General features: G+C 41.9%; 2 protein-coding genes across 3 annotated transcripts; one reads left to right on the top strand and one right to left on the bottom strand.

Moving 5' to 3' along the window:
* The first annotated feature begins 433 nt into the window (after positions 1-433).
* LOC111323889 (uncharacterized) lies at positions 434-8,581 on the top strand. Its single transcript, XM_022927333.2, has 7 exons — positions 434-2,201; positions 2,287-2,547; positions 3,606-3,985; positions 4,531-4,755; positions 5,322-6,078; positions 6,565-6,976; positions 7,667-8,581. The coding sequence occupies exons 1-7, from the start codon at positions 585-587 to the stop codon at positions 7,675-7,677; spliced, it is 3,663 nt and encodes a 1,220-aa protein (XP_022783068.2). The 5' UTR covers positions 434-584; the 3' UTR covers positions 7,678-8,581.
* A 152-nt stretch (positions 8,582-8,733) lies between these two features.
* On the bottom strand, positions 8,734-18,086 carry LOC111323890 (uncharacterized). Of its 2 annotated transcripts, none has more exons than XM_088739364.1 (6): positions 16,198-18,080; positions 15,415-15,675; positions 14,495-14,862; positions 13,449-13,676; positions 11,726-12,485; positions 8,734-10,214 (listed from the first exon to the last, which is right to left on the bottom strand). In XM_088739364.1, the coding sequence occupies exons 1-6, from the start codon at positions 17,803-17,805 to the stop codon at positions 9,786-9,788; spliced, it is 3,654 nt and encodes a 1,217-aa protein (XP_088595490.1). In that variant the 5' UTR covers positions 17,806-18,080; the 3' UTR covers positions 8,734-9,785. The 2 variants fall into 2 exon arrangements, with proteins under 2 accessions (XP_088595490.1, XP_022783070.2); XM_022927335.2 differs by having other exon boundaries at positions 10,001-10,230; positions 16,198-18,086.
* Positions 18,087-18,297: the final 211 nt, after the last annotated feature.

Raw genomic sequence — 18,297 nt, 5'->3', positions numbered from 1 at the left:
TTCTATAACCGCAGTTCATATATATTCGTTATGTTTAATTTCAACCACTCTGTTTCAACTTAGTTGATATGATCAAATTACGTCATCAATTGTGTTTACGCAACGCGTTTAGTGAGATCCTGTATTCAAGACGAGAACTACATGGACCCACATAGACCTACCATAAGAAGTGATGACAGCATATCACGGAAAGGAGTTCAATGGAAGCGTCTCGCTGTCGCACATATCGGCGGTTAATCAGCAAGATCGAGTCGCTTTTCAACTTTGGGGACAATTTAGTTGGTAACATAGTGGAATGTGACTCCTCTCTTCCCATGTCTTGCACCCTTCCCCACCCTAGACGGCGCGTTTAGGGAGTACGGTCTCCTCTCAGACGGTCTTATGTGTGCTTGGTAACCTCTCCAAGTGATAGCAGTCATGTGAAAACCGCGTGATACCTTTTGAAACTACTGCGAAGGACACTCTTACGTGACCTTTCTGTTTAAAATGGAATATCAATTAATCCATTTGGGCAGACAAGTTTCGAGTTTCAATGCGAGAGTCGTGGGTGAATCTCGCACCTCTTTCTACGTTATTGAGCAACAATGCGTATCAATGACCTAGTCGTTGTCTGTGTTATGTTCATTTGCATTTTGATTATTAAGGAAAGGTCGAATGCTTTGGAAATCCGAGTTTCAACCACCGCCGGACATGATACCACATCTTGCTTACTTTCGAGTGCCTCAGCGCCATGTAAAACGATCGAATTTGCTCTGAATGCCATGGAGGACGAAGAGAACCACAATCAAACACTCTTCATTTTTTTGATCGAAGATCACATTTACCTTTTGGGCAAACGGATCAACATTACTCAAACCAACCCAAAGAGGAGTATTTCTCTCCAATCAAGTCACGCATATGGATCCATCATTAGATGTACAAATGTCTTTGCTGGAATCGATATTGGATTTCGAGTTAGTCAAAGTAATCAGACAAGAAATATAATTGTAGTAAACCTTAAATTTCAACACTGTGGCCCTCGTTTCGCCGCTACTGTTCTTATATGGAACTCTGTTAAAATAAACTTCAGGAATTGTGTATTTGAACACAACGAACAGGCTGGGCTAAACGCCTTTGATAGCGAGGTCACTGTAGAAAGTTGTACTTTCCAAAATAACACTTCAAATGGACGCAATTCCAGCGTGGAGTTCAAAGAAGGGTTGACCTCGGCCGGTGGTGCAGCAGGATTTTTGTTTCGAACTTCAGTTTCTCTTTCTGTGGTAATAACAAATTCAAATTTCACCCTCAACTCTGCCGTGACAAATGATTCTGCATCGTATATTGCACCCTCATACAATGTCTCGCACTTCACCACAGGGGGTGGGGGTGTACTGGTTGTGTTCTTGAAGAAGACTAATCACTGTCGTGTTGTGATAGAAGACTCTACGTTTTCGAACAACTCGGCAACATATGGAGGGGGATTCTACCTCGCTGACTCTAACTCGGCGTCGAAAAACAACTTGTCGATAACTGGCTCGCTTTTTGTAAAAAACAGAGCCGGACAAACTGGAGGGGGGCTCATATTCTCTCAGTGGGATAATGCGTCTAGCATCACAAGTGTCATCAGAAACTGCACCGTGGCAGAAAATAAGGCGAGGAGAGGAGCAGGGATGAATGTTTTCCTCATGAATTACGATGAGAAACCTAACGACTCTGTGCTGAGGTTTGATAATGTGGTGTTTACTAACAACCAGGGTGATGCCAGTGCGGCGATTCGCTTCACCACTGCCCTTCCGTATGGAAGCACCATGGATGTTACCCCGGAGTTTATAAACTGCAAGTTTGAGGATCATAACATGTCGAGTATTGCACGCACTAGTCCGTTGACAAGTCAAAGGGTGAACATAAGGTTTCAAGGAAGCAACAGTTTTCAGCGCAACCATGGCGGAGGCGCAGGAGGTTTTCAGGATTGCGTTTTACATGTGGAAGGACAGCTGGTGTTTTCCAAAAACGTAGGATCCAATGGAGGGGCGTTGTTCTTGCGATCAAGTCAAATTATACTTTATCCAGGAAGCGAACTGATGTTCATGGGAAACAAGGCCAGTGGAATGGGCGGCGCGATATTCGTATGGGAACACATCATGAGTGAGTTTATACACGAGTTTAATCCTAACTGTTTTCTGGCTTACAGTGACCCACACTTGCCCCCATCAAAATGGAAGGTAAGCGCTTGTATTCTTTGAATTATTCAAGTTTATATCACATTCTAAATTAATTCGAATATGTTTTATACTTCTTTCTTATTAGACTAACGTATCCTTTATCGAGAATAGCAGCAAGTTGAAAGGAGCAGCTATTTATATCTCTTCTCTTCAAAGATGTGTGTGGAGTGAGGTGGCTCCGTACCACGATCCACAGAAAGCTCTACGCTGGTCCAGTAATATTTTGTACAGAAACAACTCGCTTGTTTTCGATGGTGTCTCACACGTCTTCAGTGGAACTGAGTATGATATTGCTACAGACACAAAACATTACAGTTCGACTTTAGGGGATAATTTTACTGTGAAGGTACAATTCATGATTTATGCCGTAAACTTAAGCAAGGCAGTTCGTTCTCTCTTCCAACCAGGAGTATGAGTGGGTGAGTGGGAAACTGTCACGAAAGGTTGACGAAGTGCGAGAAGGGGGCAGGAGAGGTGAGGGGAGGGGGAGGGGGAGGGGGAGGGGGAGGGGGACACCATACTATGGACTAGAATTACTTTTAGGGGATATCAACTTGCTTCATGCCATAACTGAAACCCGAATAAACTCCTACAGGATAGCCCCTTCAACTCGTAAGCTTTATTTTACGTCATTTTACTCATCGGAGGTTACTGAGTTCATTATCGGATATGATGAATATATGAAGTTCATATATTTTGAACTGCGGTTGTAGATACGTATGATGCACGATCCTCGCAGTAGAGAGCGCTATTTATGCAATAGCGAAAATCAGACCTGAAAAAAATCAGGCTTGTACTAGAGCGCTGCACTAGTATTGCAGAGGTCAGTGGTTCGAATCCCGTACAGGCCTGATTTTTTTAAGGTCTGATTTTCGCTATTGCATAAATAGCGCTCTCTACTGGGAGGATCGTGCATCATATGAGTTCATTATGTTGTTCATTCCATAATGATAAGCATGAAAAAATTGGGCTTGTTTGATTAGCTGAAAATGTGTGCATTTTTCAAGTAACACGAGTGCAAATTACAAGTAGCGTGCGTGCGCTTTCAAAATTTCGTCTGTCTTGATTTTCTGAGATGCTTTTTTCATGTAAATTATTAACAAGTGACAAAATAATTTCTCGTGTAATTTGGTGTCGGTAAGCACTTTTAAATTTACTCGTGCTTATAAGCACCAAATTGCACTAGAAATCATGTTATTACCTATACTGTTTCTTTCTCTTTTCGTCTTTCCAATCACTCATCTTTCTACTCACCCACCCACTTACCTCTTTTCTCATTCCCTCCTTCCTTACTTGCGTCTTTTTCTGCATTCCTTTCTATCCAGTTTAGTTTTTCCAAACCATCGAAATTTTCGTACACAGACCAACAAACTAGGTCTTGTTTTTTTTGGATCTCCCTATCAGCTCGCTCCAGGTCAAAAGTTTCCTTTGAATCTGCAAGGAGTTGACGAACTTGGACACAGTGTGTATACGATTGCTTTTGTGGCTGAAGAAAGCAGCTCCAATAACGCATCTAAACTGACTCTTAACGACGTTCTTTATGTGCTCTCGCCTAACAAATCAAGCACTGTACCGTTTTCGTTCCATGTGCCAGAGACAATTTACAACAAAACGTGTAACAGAGGTAAAAAGAATAAACGAAGGATTCAGTTTGTGGACATCTATTCTTCTTTACCTAATCGATATTCCTTTGAAGTGGAACTTCAAGTGTGTCCGCCTGGATTTAATTTCAGCAAGGAAACTAAAGCCTGCGAATGCAATAGGGAACTTTCTGGCATTTTGAGGTGAGAATAAAAAGTTACAAGCCCAGTATAAGGTCAGTAAGTTTTCAGTTGCTATGATGTCCTACCTTCGTTGATTGAATGAAGGTTTTCCTTCTGACCTACTCACCTTCTCCCTGACTGACTGACCGACCGACTGATCAACGACTGACGACTAACTGACCGACCGGCAAACTAACGAACTGATCGACCTTTCGATCAACAACTGACTGACCGAGTGACCGACCGACTGACCGAGTGACCGACCGACTGACCGAGTGACCGACCGACTGACCGAGTGACCGACCGACTGACCGAGTGACCGACCGACTGACCGAGTGACCGACCGACTGACCGAGTGACCGACCGACTGACCGAGTGACCGACCGACTGACCGAGTGACCGACCGACTGACCGAGTGACCGACCGACTGACGATTGACCGGCTGGCTGACTGACTGACTCATCGCCTGACCAACTGACCGATTGAGAGTATATAACTTCAAAGCCGTGTATTCCATTGATTTTGTGTTTGTTTGTTTGTTAATTTTTTTTTTTCGTAAACTTCAGATGTGAGAATGGACATACTTACTTAAAGGAGGGTTACTGGGCGAATATCACTGATGATGGTTTGTTGGTTACTTACTACTGTCCATACAAGTATTGTGACTGTAAAACTGACGGCAAATTACCTGGATGTTTATTTGATGCAGTCAACAGTACTGCTCAATGTGCAAAGAACCGGGAAGGCTGGCTATGTGGTAAATGCTCCGGAAATACTAGTGTGGGGTTGAGGTAAAGTTTTATCTGCAAATTTTCCCTTACGAGGGTACATTTCTAAACCAGAAACATCAGGGCTGTGGGACCTTACTTTTGCTCTTAGGTGACTCAGGAATCTTAGTTTTTTCATAAAAAGCATATGCTGGGCACCCTGGATTTCACAGTTTCAGAGCGCTGGGCTCCTTTTAATTTTTCTTAGAGCATAGGCTTGCTCATCATTAAGCCAGAAGTCAACGGCCAATGAAAACCACCCTAAGTCTCGCAAGGGGCCAGTGAGAACTCAGAGAGAGAGAGAGAGAGACGTAACTGGATTAAACGTGGAGGAAAGGCAAGCAACCTTGTCGCGATTGATTTCAGTTTTGCATCCGATTGGTTAAGAGGTTAACGCAATTTTTTTTTTTTAAACGAAGGGTAGAGCGTGCAAAGTAGAACCATCACAAATTCTGATTAATTTTGACATCCAAGTAAAAATTGATCTAAAGTTTCAACTTCTTACCCCTTGTAAGATCATATGTAACTCACTTTGATGTAGACTGAGCTCAGCAACATTATTGTTTAACCGTAAGTTGTTATTTTTCTAGATGGAGTGAGTGCGTCCATTGTCCCAATCCAGGATGGGTGTTGGGCGTGGTCATACCCCTCGTCATCGCTTTGTGTATTCTTATCATTTGGCTCAATCCCGGTATATCTAGTGAGTTAAGAGGACCTCTGTACTTCTTCCAAGTTCTCCCTTGCATATTCGACCCCACCAGCCAGTTTGGGAGTTATGTCTTCCTTTTAGCGGATTTATTCAACTTTGGAGGGCCGTTAGTGTATCTGACCAAGACATGTATAGTAAGAGAAATCAATAATCTCTATTCGATTGCCTTTGGCTACTTGGTTCCTTTTCTGGCTCTATTGATATTCCTGTTTGCCTATCTGTTGAGCGTTAACTATTGCCTCAAGTTTGAATTTCGCCAGCGTTCGATGCTCAAATCTTTTTGGCTACTTGTTGTTTTTATCTACAACTATTTGGTCGAGACTTCATTTCTAATCTTGTTTTGCCCAAAAGTTGGCGAGAGTCACGTGTTTTTCTATGATGGAACAATGGAATGTTTCAGTGGTAACCACTTGCCAATGGCAATCCTCGCCATCTTCGTGCTTGTGTTTCTCGTGATCCCCCCACCGATCGTGGTGTTTCTTCTAACCAATGGTTACTGGAGGGTGGATCCACAATACCTGAATACACTGACGAGCGGCCTGCGCCCCGAGCGCCGTTGGTGGTGGTCAGTGGATTTATGTCGAAGAGTTCTCGTGGTTGGTACTTATGCGTTCGTTCCAAACTGGCAAACAAAGAAGGTACGACCGATGGGAAATTAACGTTATTTCAAGAGTTGTTATTTTTAAAGAAAATGTCAAGTTCTTGACCTTTTTTCTCCCAAGGTCTCATTAGCCCAACCCAGCCCCTCTCCTTATTTTTGACCGTCACTCACCCCTCAGTACAAATTTCTTTCCCTCCGCAGCCTTCCGCTGCCATTAAAATCAAAGATGGCAGCCATTTTTCGAGAGGAGAATACTGAGCATTCGCTCGTCCAAATTGCGCCTGCTCTGCAGGCTTTAATTCTCCTCCTTACTGTCTGCTTTTCAATTCTTCTAATGTTATTTCGGATAAATTTGGTATTGGATAACTAATAATTCCATAAGTGATGTAGTGATGTTTGTCTTTATTCTTATCACTTGTCGGCTTGTTATCACTCGTTATCAGTTGACTGTTGTTGGGTTAGGGGAGGGGTAAGTGTGTAGTTTCTCAGATACTAGCATTGATCCGTTTTTTTTTTTTCCTAGATTCTTGTGATTTTGATATGCGTCGTTATATTGGCTGTCCATAGTAACTGTCAACCTTACCTGAAACCTCGCGTTAACTTTACAGAGTCTGTATATTTATTGGTTCTAGCCACTCTGGCGATTATGCAAATTGTTGAAGATGATACGTTCAGGTACAAAGCGTCCTTAGTTTTAGTGTTCGCGGTAGCACTTCACGCACTTATGGTGGCTGTTTATAAAGCTGCGCGATTCTTCCGCAAGCGTTTCGATTGCGTTTGCGCGAGAAGGGGACTCGAATCAAATGAAAGACTTAGAGACTATGACCAGCTGGAGGACACAGAGATCGATCGGGACAGTTTGGCCGCAGAGAGAGAAAGACAGAAGAGCATTCTGGACACGATATTTAACTCATCTACTGAGGGCTCAGAACATGGTCAGTGGTAGACTTGAAAAACAATTACAAACTGTTAACAAGCTTTTTTTTCCACTCTCATTGCTGGTTAAACCTGCTCCTCCTCCCCCCCCTCCCCCCCCCGCGTCATGTATTTTGTCACGTAATACTCTGGCTCTGATACAGAGAGACCTTTTGACCGTTAAGTTGTTCACGTACTATCCGTTCAAATCCCTAATGTTTTTGTCTTAGCACGCCCTAGTGCAGTCGTTTGATAACAACAATTGGGAACTGGGTGACTTTGATAATGACGTCTTTACACCCTTCCATCAGAGTGCATATTCTCCATACTTTCCTCTATAACTTCCTTAAGAATTTGTTTAACCATCAAGAGCTTCTTGATTTGGTGATTATTTCCTTAATTTTCTCGAGCGTAGTGTATAATTCAGGGGTGGTACTATGAGGAGAAATTGGATATTAGCCACTCTTAGGGGTTAAAGGCTTAAATGGAATCATATCTTACCCATGGCTATGATTAGCAAACTAATAAAAAACCAAGAGGAAGGAAGCTTTTGACGACTTCATCTGTTACGTGGCCGAACGGTATTAGTGTTGAAAAGCAACTGAGTACATATTTCTGTGATCCAGTAACTAGAGTTGAATTTAACCAAGTAAAAAAAAAAATGTCTGTGTCAATATTTCCTGAACTATCTTTCTTGTTTTCCCTCCTAGGTTCAGATTGAAGATCTACAAAGATAGTTTATGGAACTTGCACGGGTTTTCTGTGGTTTGCGTAGTGGTCGGGAGGACCGAGCTGAGTTTATCTTCACGTTATTGTCGTCTAATTATTTATCGCCTGGGTGAGGTGGGGGGAGGGGTCTGAGGATTTCGGTTGTGTTAAGGTAAAATTCACCTGATTCCCCCCCCCCCCCAATAGGGCTCTGTAATATTCCTATAATCCCCCTCTAATGGCAGTCCTCCCTTTATACTCTGTTCGTAACGACTGATTCCCCCCTTAATTCCCCCTGAAAACCATGTGACCTCCCTGAAATCCTCTGATCCCTCCCTCCCTCCCCCAATGCGACAAATAATGACTGGCCCCTACTTTGAAAGGATGTCAACTTTGCATGGGCGGGGAATCTCATCTCCCGTTTGCGACAGACGGGTCAAATAAGGGTTTCATGGAATTTGCAGTGGCCGTTTCGTTTTGACCATTGGCGATAACTCTAGCCTCAGTAAGACCCTCGGGTAAGAGAAGTAAGAACTATTCAATAGCTTTAAAAGTATATTTGCCTTAGGGGCTGTTTCACTAGTTTTCTCTAAGAGTTTTAGTTCGTTTTGACTTTCTAAATGTAAACACCTGGGCTAAACCAGCACTTAGTTAGTAAGGTTGTCAGTTAGTAAGTTAGTTAGATTACTCAGTTAGGTAGTTAGCAGCTAGCCAGTTACATACCTTGATTAAGTTTTTTATATATCCGTATATTTTCTTCATAATGGGTTGACTAGCACGTATGGTTCGTCAGTTTCCTTCTAGTCTTCCCCACTGCCTTGTTATGTAACCTAATTTGTTATTATTGTGTGTTCTTTTGTTTTATTTTCCCATGTAATTGCAGTGAAATGGAATAAATTAAAAATTAAATTAAGTAGCGAAGCTGGCTAAACTTTATCGATAAGGTTCGATACGAGGCTTTCATAGAATAGTTGAAGATGTCACAGAATGCAATGGTTTTGATCAAGTCCTGAAGAATGAAACCGATCCATAAAAGCAAACGAGCCGAAGGAACAGTCACGGCCAAAGATCGATAATCCCACTCAATTTATTGGCATAATGTCACCAGGCGACACTAATTAACAATGAAGTATCTCATCTAAATTTACACAGCAAATAAGGTAACCTCAATGAAAGTACAAGTTGTAGTTTTTTCACTCGCATTTAAAACGTGTACTACCTCCTCCTTAGGGTACTGTATTTCTCACACGCTCAATTTAACTCCCACGATCGAAATATCAATTCTCTACTCTGTCCCCTCTACTAACTATGCTCTGTCACACAATTACATGAAATAAGTTATAGTGTATTTTGACCAGCGGATGACAATTAACCCTTAGCACCCTTATATCAGCCTTTATTCATAATCTCCATAGGTTTCCTTACAGTTCCTAACGTGTTCATGAGGAGAATTTGTTTAACAAACAAAGGCTTCTTTAGTTGGTGATCATTTGCTATATTCTCATGACCGTTATGTGTGATTCTGTAGTGATAATTTGAAGAGAAACTAGATGCTAGTCACTCTTACGAAGGAAAGAAGCCTCTGCTCTGTGATGCATCGCAACTCGTGAATAAAAATTGTTCGTACGCTGTTTAATTCAAGCTTTGAGTATTAGTTGCGTTGATATTGATCGGAAAAATTCCTCCTTCAACACCTTGGAGTGAAAGTCCAACAAACCTGTAACAACTCACTCAAGATTTATCCGTCTTAGTAGTCTTTTATATTTAACAATTATGCGTCGAAGGCGAGATGAATATCGTCGAATAATTCCCGAGACGAAGTCGAGGGAATTATTCGACAATATTCAGCGAACCTGAGGCGAATAATTGTTTTAGTATAATTTCAGAGCTGAACAACAGAGAAATTTCTAAAATCATAACATTTTAGTAACATTTATTAACATTTTATTTTAACATTTTATATAAACCGCGTGGAGCGGTTTTTATAGCGTCATGTAAGGAACCGCTCGACCAATCAGATTGCTGGAAACTCTTTGCTTAGCTCTGAAATTATACTAAAATATAATCCTATTCCTGATTTCCACGATTCGTGTCATTTTCATGACTCAATCCGATTGAACTTCAATTCCCATCATAATTTGAGCCATTTTCATCCCTGCTATCATCTTCAGATCTATCAAAGATCGTATCAAAAATGTCTTTGCGCCGTCTCTGTGCCTCATCAATAGAGCTGTCGATAGCTGCCTCCTCCATGGAACCGTAATTACGTTGCCTGGGACACGGTTTGGGACATGAACACTTGAATCTCCTCTCGAAGAACCCTACAGCCTTATAACAAGTCAATCCCCCGGCATGTATTGTAGTAATTATCATCAAGATGGAGCAAACAATATTAGAGATATAATCGGACTCCTGTAATATTTGCATAATGGCGACCACACACAGGATATAAAGGTACAGCGACTCCACCACATTGACTCGTTTCTTCCTATATGGCTGAAACATGCTGTGTACAGCGAGGATAAAGGCGCACATGATAATGGTGACAACCTAAAGAACAAACAAACTAACAAATTTGGGCGTTTTATGTTTACTGTGATCACAACGACAGTCTTTTAAGCTGATGTTTCGAGCGTCAGCCTTCCGCTCTGACAAAGGGTTACCACTCGATATGTCAGCTTTAGAATGTCTTCAAGGTGGCCAATTCACATTATCAGCTCAATTAACAAAAACAAACTATCTTTTAATGCCCCCACCGACGCAGCACCATACTTTCTTTAGAAACTTACCCCCTTTATCATCTGTAATCACAACAGCCTATCAAAAACAAATGTGTTTATCTACGCGAACCACTTACAATAATAATAATAATAATAATAATTGATATAATTATAATAATGATAATAGTTAAGCATGCAATCGCCTTTTCAAAAGGATTTAGTTAAGTTTTTATCTGATTGGCTGCATACATGAGACACTGAATTGCAATACAATATAGAGTTAGATTGCGGCTTGGAATCTCAACTAGTGAGTTGAAGTCACAAGCCCAGTTAGACCGCCGCCCAGTTAGCCCAATGGATAGTGCGCTTGACTGTTGTGCGGGAGGTCGAGGGTTCAAGCCCCGGCCGGACCAACACTCAAGGTCTTAAAATAATTGAGAAGAATTTGCTACCTTTCTATAACATCTGGTAATAGTTAGATATTCTAGTCTTCTTGGACAGGGACGAATAAATGAAGGTCCCGTCTCCTTCAGGGTTGGGGTAGGAGACGTTAATTTCCCACGCACGAGATTACTGTATGATGGATGTCCTCCCCGGGGTGGGATGATGGGTACAAAGGGGTTAGGTGTCAATTGGGACGAAAGTCCTGTTCCTTTCCCCTGCTACTCCCGTGGCGAATGGATGAAACCTAAACCTTAAACAAGCTAAAATGAAGATGAGAAAATGTGCGTGTATCGCTTTACCTCCTTTCACTCACAGTTTTCAAAATATTTACAATTAGTGATGATATTTTTTTCTTTTAATTTTTTTTTCGACAGGTATTTACACTAGTGAGTAGTGCTATACCTCATTTAAAAGGGAACAAAATAAGCCTTACAGAAAAAAAAAATTTGTTTCCTAAGATACATGCATTTTAAGTAATTGCGAACAAATAAAAATATTTGCTAGTATGAATACTCCAGACAAGTCAAGAGACTGGAACCCACGTGTTCCATTGTAGTTTGCAGACGGTTAGATACTTTCCAGGTTGTTTACTATCCGCCTCAAATTGTACTGCTTTCTATAGACGATGTAATTATAGATTCGGCTTCAGTAAAAAGTAAGACCTGATTCTTGCTAAGTATTCCGTTATGATTGAGCCTTTAGTTCTGGAACTTTCATTTTTGTGACAACATGAAAATTGTCAAATGAAATGCGCTTTAACGATTTTTTTCGATGTTTCCCAGAAGAAATGCGAATAAAAATTGTTGCGTAGTGCTCCAAAGTCCGATTAAAGCATCGTGATTTCTTTAAAATGAATATATTTCCATTTAAAAATCATAGTTTGCGAATGACACTTACCTGCTTTGTGAACCAATGAGGAATAAATGAGTAACTGATAAGTAGTAATAACCTCCGAAACATATCCACGGACCACCACCATCGACATTGCGGGCGCAGACCAGTAATAAGCGTGTTGACATACTGTGGGTCAACCTTCCAATAACCTTTAGTGAGGATAAGTACAACCACAGGCAGGGAAATGACGAAGCCAAACAGAACCACGAACGCAACCACAGTCATAGCTAAATGTTCTCCTTGGAAGCATTCCACGTTGCCATCGTAGAAGAAAACCATTTTCCCACCAACTTTGGGGCAGTGCAGCAACATGAAAGAAGTAACGGCGAGATAGTTGTATACAAAAAGTGTCATCAGCCAGAATGACTGCAGGCTCGAGTGTTTACGAAGTTTTAATCTCACGAGGTAAAAATTTGCGCTTAGAATGTAAGATGTAACAAAGACGAATAGGGTGATAAGCGGCATCAAGTATCCCATTGAAACCGCGTACAAGTTCGTCATCCCTTTTACAAGACACGTGTGCGTGAAGTATGAGAAGGGGCTGCCAAAGTTGAGTACGTTGCCGACAGAAAGTACCACGTGCCCAACATAGTTGTCTGGTTTGAAGATGAAGGGGAGGACTTGGAAGAAAAACAGGGGTCCTCGAAGCTCGCTAGACAGGCTGGGATTGAGTATGATGATGATGACGCACACAGCGACAACAGCGATGACGACAATAGCAAAAATCCAATAGGCACCGTTACAGTGAAGACACTCTTCCCATCTGAAAGACAAAATACAGAGATTATTTACTGTGGGCTCATCATTATTGGCTGAGCTTATCATGAACCAACATGAGCTAACATGAACCAACTAAGAGCACTGATACTCCTCCTGAACGAGATGCTTCTCTGCTAGTTCACGCGCTTGCTCCCTCAGCTATAAAAAGATAAATTACAATTGACAAACTTCCATTCACAATTATTCCGCAGCAGTGATCAGTTACACCGATCTCAAGACTTATCCACCTGCTATAAACCAATAGTGTGTAAAGCCTTGGTCAAACGGCGCATGATAGTCGATGATAGTTGATTCTCCTCAAACTATCATCAACTATCACCAACAATCATTCGCATGGTCAAACGGCCAAAAAAGTTCGTGATAGTTGATGATAGTTCACCGGGAGTCGCGCGAGCAAAGTCACGCGAGCAGCCTGTGACATCTCTGTGGTGGAAATCATTCGAAAATATGTCCCAAAGGCAGGGCCGGGCCTCATATTCGTCTATTAGACGTAATGTCAGGTCATTACTCCATCTCGCCGTTGAACGTTTAGTGAAACGCTGTTTTTTCGGCGGTATCTCTTCAAATTCTTGCGAGTTGACGCTTTCTCCAGATTCTTGGTTTTAAATATTTTCTTTCTCATTATTATTATCTTGGGTATAAAAACGAATTTCTGAAGCTGAAGCTGAGCCTCGCGAGGAGCTTTTGGCGGCCATTTTAAACGAGCCGGCGATTTTCGGGGAAAACAGCTGACCAAAAACTATCATGAACTATCATACGCGTGGTCAAACGAGAAAAATTATCATCGACTATCATGAAGAATTTGAACAAGCTCAAAATGAATGATAGTTGGTGATAGTCGATAATAGTGCATGATAGTTGGTGGTCAAACGGAAGCGCGCGCCTCAACTATCATCGACTATCATCAACTATCATCGACTAAAGAATGCATACGGTTTGAACTCACCTTAGACCCACACTAAGGCCTTCCTGACATTTGCCACAGAGTACCCCTGTCCTGTTATGATCACATTGATTGTCGATATCATTCGGTTTGAATACACATCCGGGCAAGTCGCCTTCTCGCTCGCAGCGGCAGTAGTGAGGAGGACAGAAGTACGTTACCAGGCGACCGTTGATTTCTCCTCCCCACTGACCCTCTCTCAAGTAGACTGTGCGGTCATCATCACCACATCTGTTATCAAAGAAGATATGTAAGTTTGTTAAAGCGAAGATTTTCAGTCAAAGAAAGGTACGCGTTTTCTTAACTCTTAAACTCTCGAGATCTAATTCTCAATTCTCCTCTCTGGCTGCTACACATTTCCTTGTAAATCAGTTAAGTGAATTTCATGTTAGACGAAGATAACAATTCCTGCCTGATAGGTTTGAGTATTCTGGTTACCTGTTTGCTAAATAATGTATGGAAATTAAAGAGACAAGTTATATGTTAATCTGTTCTGAGAGTTTAGGGGTTAAACACCGAAGAAACATTAGAAACTCATTTTAGATGATACCCATTATGGCCAAGTGGCAAAGCAAAGGTACAGAATGCTTGAGAACCCAATTAGCAATTAACCAACTTATCAACAATTGATAATGAGTAAAACTAAATTCTTTTAATTTCCTAAAAGAGCATAGTGGAAGGGGAAAAAAAGGAAACACTTGAAAGACAAGGATGCCTCTAACAAATTTCCACTTGCTTCCAGTAGGGTGGCTCCAACTTCGACTTGCCAAAAGTTTGGCCACTTCCAAGGTTCTTAAGTTTCCATGTTATCGAAGGAGAGCAAACTTACTGAAAGTCCTAGAACAAACTTGCTGAAAGTTCTAGAACAAACGTTTCAAGAGCGCGTTTTGCGCACCTACCCCTCCCTTTAGCCAACAACAGTCAACTGATAACAAATTGGGGTTACTGTTGGGTTGGGGGAGGGGTGGGTGTGCAGTTGCTCAGATATTGACATTTATTCCAAAGTTCTTACACAATACGCCAAAATGCAGGTAATCAAAAAGCTTTACCTAAGTACGCCCTCGATCGTTTTATCACATTTACACCGTGTGCCTTCAAACTTGAATCCTGGTTTACAAGGAACTGCGGTCACGTTAAACATGTATCTGTTCTTAAGTGTGGAGAAGATGTCTTCCAACTGAAAATGGTGCACTGACTTATTTTTCACCTCATCGTACACAGTGTTGTTAGCCAGCCGATACGCTAACGGTAGAGATTGCTTGGTGACCGGAGACAACAAGTGCATGATGTTATTCAGTTGAAGTTTGGATTCAGCGTCAGAGATTCCCGTTTCAGATAAAGTCGCGACAGTGAAGATTGTGTGGTTTAATTCATCATAACCCTGGATGTTTAGCGACACATCCTCACCTGGCGAAAGCTGAAACAAGCAGGAAAAATACATAACGTACTGACTTCGGCCAGGCCTACAGGGGGCACGCGCTTGGGTTTGTAGATAAAAGCCAGAACTGACAGAGCAGTGGGTCATGTCTTGAAAGGGATAGTCGGATTCTAGTGTCTAGATTCGGACACCGTTGTCCAAAATCGAATATCAGTGTCTTAAATCGGACACTAGTGTTTAACATCGGAGACTAGTGTCTAAAATCGCAAACTATTGTCTAGCATCCGACACTGATGTCTTAAATCGGACACTAGTTTCCAAAATGGGACACTAGCAGTGTTTAAAAACAGACACTAGTGTCTTACATCGAACACTATCGTTTAAAGTCGGACACTTGTGCCTAAAATTGGACACTATTGTCCAAAATCGGACAGTAATGTCTAAAATCGGTCGCTAGTGTCCAAAATCGGACTCAAGTGGACTAGAATTATTTCGAGTCTTGGCTCAACTGTGATGTAAGGATAACGTTTTGCCTAAATTTTATTCTCTTACCCCATTAAATAAAAAGAGGAATGCGTTGGCTTAACCTACCTCTATATTCATGTCTTGATTCCCTTCTGCTTTAAAGTGGTGTGTATCAGTTGCTATGTCATACTCTGGTCCAATTAGCGCCTTAAATTCCTTAGCGGGAAGGATAAAATTACCGCGATACTCGAACGTATTATTCCAGCGGATTGCTTCGTGGACACTATGAAATGGATACTTCTCGTTCCACAGACAGGCGCTAAGTGTCGAAATATAGACGGCGGCGCCTTTGATTTTAGCACTGTTCTTTACAAACGACACCGTTGCCTTTCGGAAAAGAAAAAAACCAATTTGTTTAGTCATCTTTGTGATTAACCTGTGCACTGAAGCTTTCTAACGGTATGACAGAACTTGGAGTGATTTTGTGACATTTCACTGCACATAATGGCGCGCACAAACGGGTGTGCACTCAATAGCACGCCGAGATGGACTACTATCAAGGGGGAAATCGAGAAAAGTGAAACGGAGATTCTTTGTTAGTTCTTTTTCGTTTTTATATCTGTGAGAATGGTCACTGGAAAGGGTTTTTTTTTCACTTCATGTAACTCCGCCTGGAGTGCATTGCATACATTTCAGCCAGTCCCAAGCCCGGATAAAGGAGGAGGGTTGTGCGCAGGGTCGGCAGCCCGACCACGTAAATCGAGGTCTGCTAAAAGTTCTTAGGATGGTCAGTAACTTAAAGGACAGAGCTAGCAAGGGCTTAGCATAGTATTGGCAGAGATGTAACACCTCAATGAGAGCCACAGTAATTAAGGGTTTTCCAAAGACAACCATATTCGAAGATCTTACCTTCCATTTGGATGGGGCAGTCTTCTCTTCGCTATAAGTAACAAAACATTCCGGATTATACTCGTGCACGAATTCATACTTCGACCTCGTAAATACAAAAATTGCTCCACCAACACCACTGGCATAATTCTGAAGAAAAGTCATGTGACTACCCGGGTGCAGAATAATCTGACTGGAGCTCAAAAGGGCGGCCCCTCCATAAGATCCTGAGTTTTTTACGAATTCTAGGGAGCCATTCACGAGTATTCGACCTTCTTGGTACTCTAGAGCTCCTGCACCGTGATTCTCCCTAAAAATATTCCGTCCAGTAAATTTTGCGTTCACCCTCTCACTCGTAAAGGCGCTTGTGTACGTCTGGTAATTTGCGCAGTGATTCTGTATCGTGCAGTCAATAAATTCTGGTGTCACATTAATAGGAAATCCGACAGGAAGGGTTGTATCGAGACGAACAGCAGCACTAGCACGGCCACTGTTTCCATCTAAGGTAGCGTTTTTAAACTGCATCAGAGATCCAGAGAATGGTCCAAAGTAACTCATTAAAAATACATTTAAACCACCACCTCTTCTAGACCAGTTCTCTCTTATAACACATTGCGTGACACGGATTGCGTTACCTGAGGATGCACCGGAAACAGTGATGCTTAAACCGCCTCCGCCTTGCGATGCTCGGTTTTTCGAGAAACTCGACCTTTTTATTTCCATTGAATTCCTTGCAGCCGTCTGAATGGAGCCGTAGAACAATCCTCCTCCAAACGTAGCATGGTTATGATCAAAAGATGAGTCCTCAACCAGAGCGCCACATGAACTTGCGTTTGACCTGAACACTATTACTAATCCCCCACCTATCAGGTTTAAACCAGGGAGAAGCGATAATGAACTAGGAGGAATGAAATTCTCTGAATTATTCACTGCAGCTGTGTTACCAGTGAAATTTGTGTTTCGGATGACAAGAGTTAAACCAACTGCATGTTCAAACACAAAACCTGCCCCCCCAGAGATGGACACGGAGGTTGGAATTACCCGACTGTCTAATTCCCTGAGTATTTGCAAGTTGGAGGTGTTATTGACAAAGGAGCAACCCTCTACTTTAACACCGCTGTCAAATACGTTTAAACCAGATCGATTGTTGTTTCGGAATCCACAGTTGGTGAAAGAGATGTTGTTGGATTGCCAAACCATAACAACAGCCGCAACGTAGGGAGAGAATTCTTCAAACTCGATGTTCGATACATGGACGTTATAAGTAGTGATGGCTTTTGCGTCTTGCAACCCTATGGTGATCACTGATGTATAAAGGCCATTGGCACTGCGTATTACTGTAGAAACATTGCTGGATGTTATATGAATATACCTGTTCATTCGAGGCTGTAAAATCTGAACATCTTCCTCCAAACTGTAGAGTCGGTCTTCTATAGAAAACTCAAAGACTGTCTCTTCATCAAAGGCACTTTCGTGTAAAATTTGTAGCGCATAGCTGAGAGATCCACAAGGTTTGCTCGCGTTTCGCTGCAGGCAGCTCGAGTTATCGACGCCACGTTTTTGAGAGATGAAAAGCTCGAATGTCGCACCAACAGAAAACATTACCATCATAAAAGCAATCAGAAACATCTTGAAAGTTTTCAAGATATTCCAAGGGATCTTTCAATGGTCACTTTTCATCAAAGATTTTTGATTTCGTCCATACAAGAGACGAAATCTTCAACCAAAAAATTCGAATTTTCTTGATGATTCCTGTCCCGTGCTTTTAACTTTCTCGTCACGCAATACCAAATGAAAACAATTGACTTTCGGTCTAAGAGGTATTGTGTGTCAGTCTCGTCGATGACGGATCAAGGCGAGGGAGATCATGTGCTGCGCGTATGATTGATTTCATCAACCATCGGGGGATAGTATTACAAGTGTAGAGTAGAGTAGACATCTTTATTTATACAGGATAGCCCCTTCAGTGTAGTAAACACTGGTATCAACTGGGGTCCTTTTACCCCACCCACCCCACCCCAGGGGAGGACATCCATCACCCAGTAATCTCGTGCGTGGGAAATTAACGTCGCCTGCCCCTAACCCTGCAGGAGACGGGACCTCCATTTATTCGTCCCTATC

Source organism: Stylophora pistillata, chromosome 11 (assembly GCF_964205215.1).
Source record: "Stylophora pistillata chromosome 11, jaStyPist1.2, whole genome shotgun sequence".
Taxonomy (NCBI): Eukaryota; Metazoa; Cnidaria; class Anthozoa; order Scleractinia; family Pocilloporidae; genus Stylophora; species Stylophora pistillata.
The sequence above is the reverse complement of the archived record's forward strand: the minus strand, read 5'-3'. Positions and strand labels throughout refer to the sequence as shown.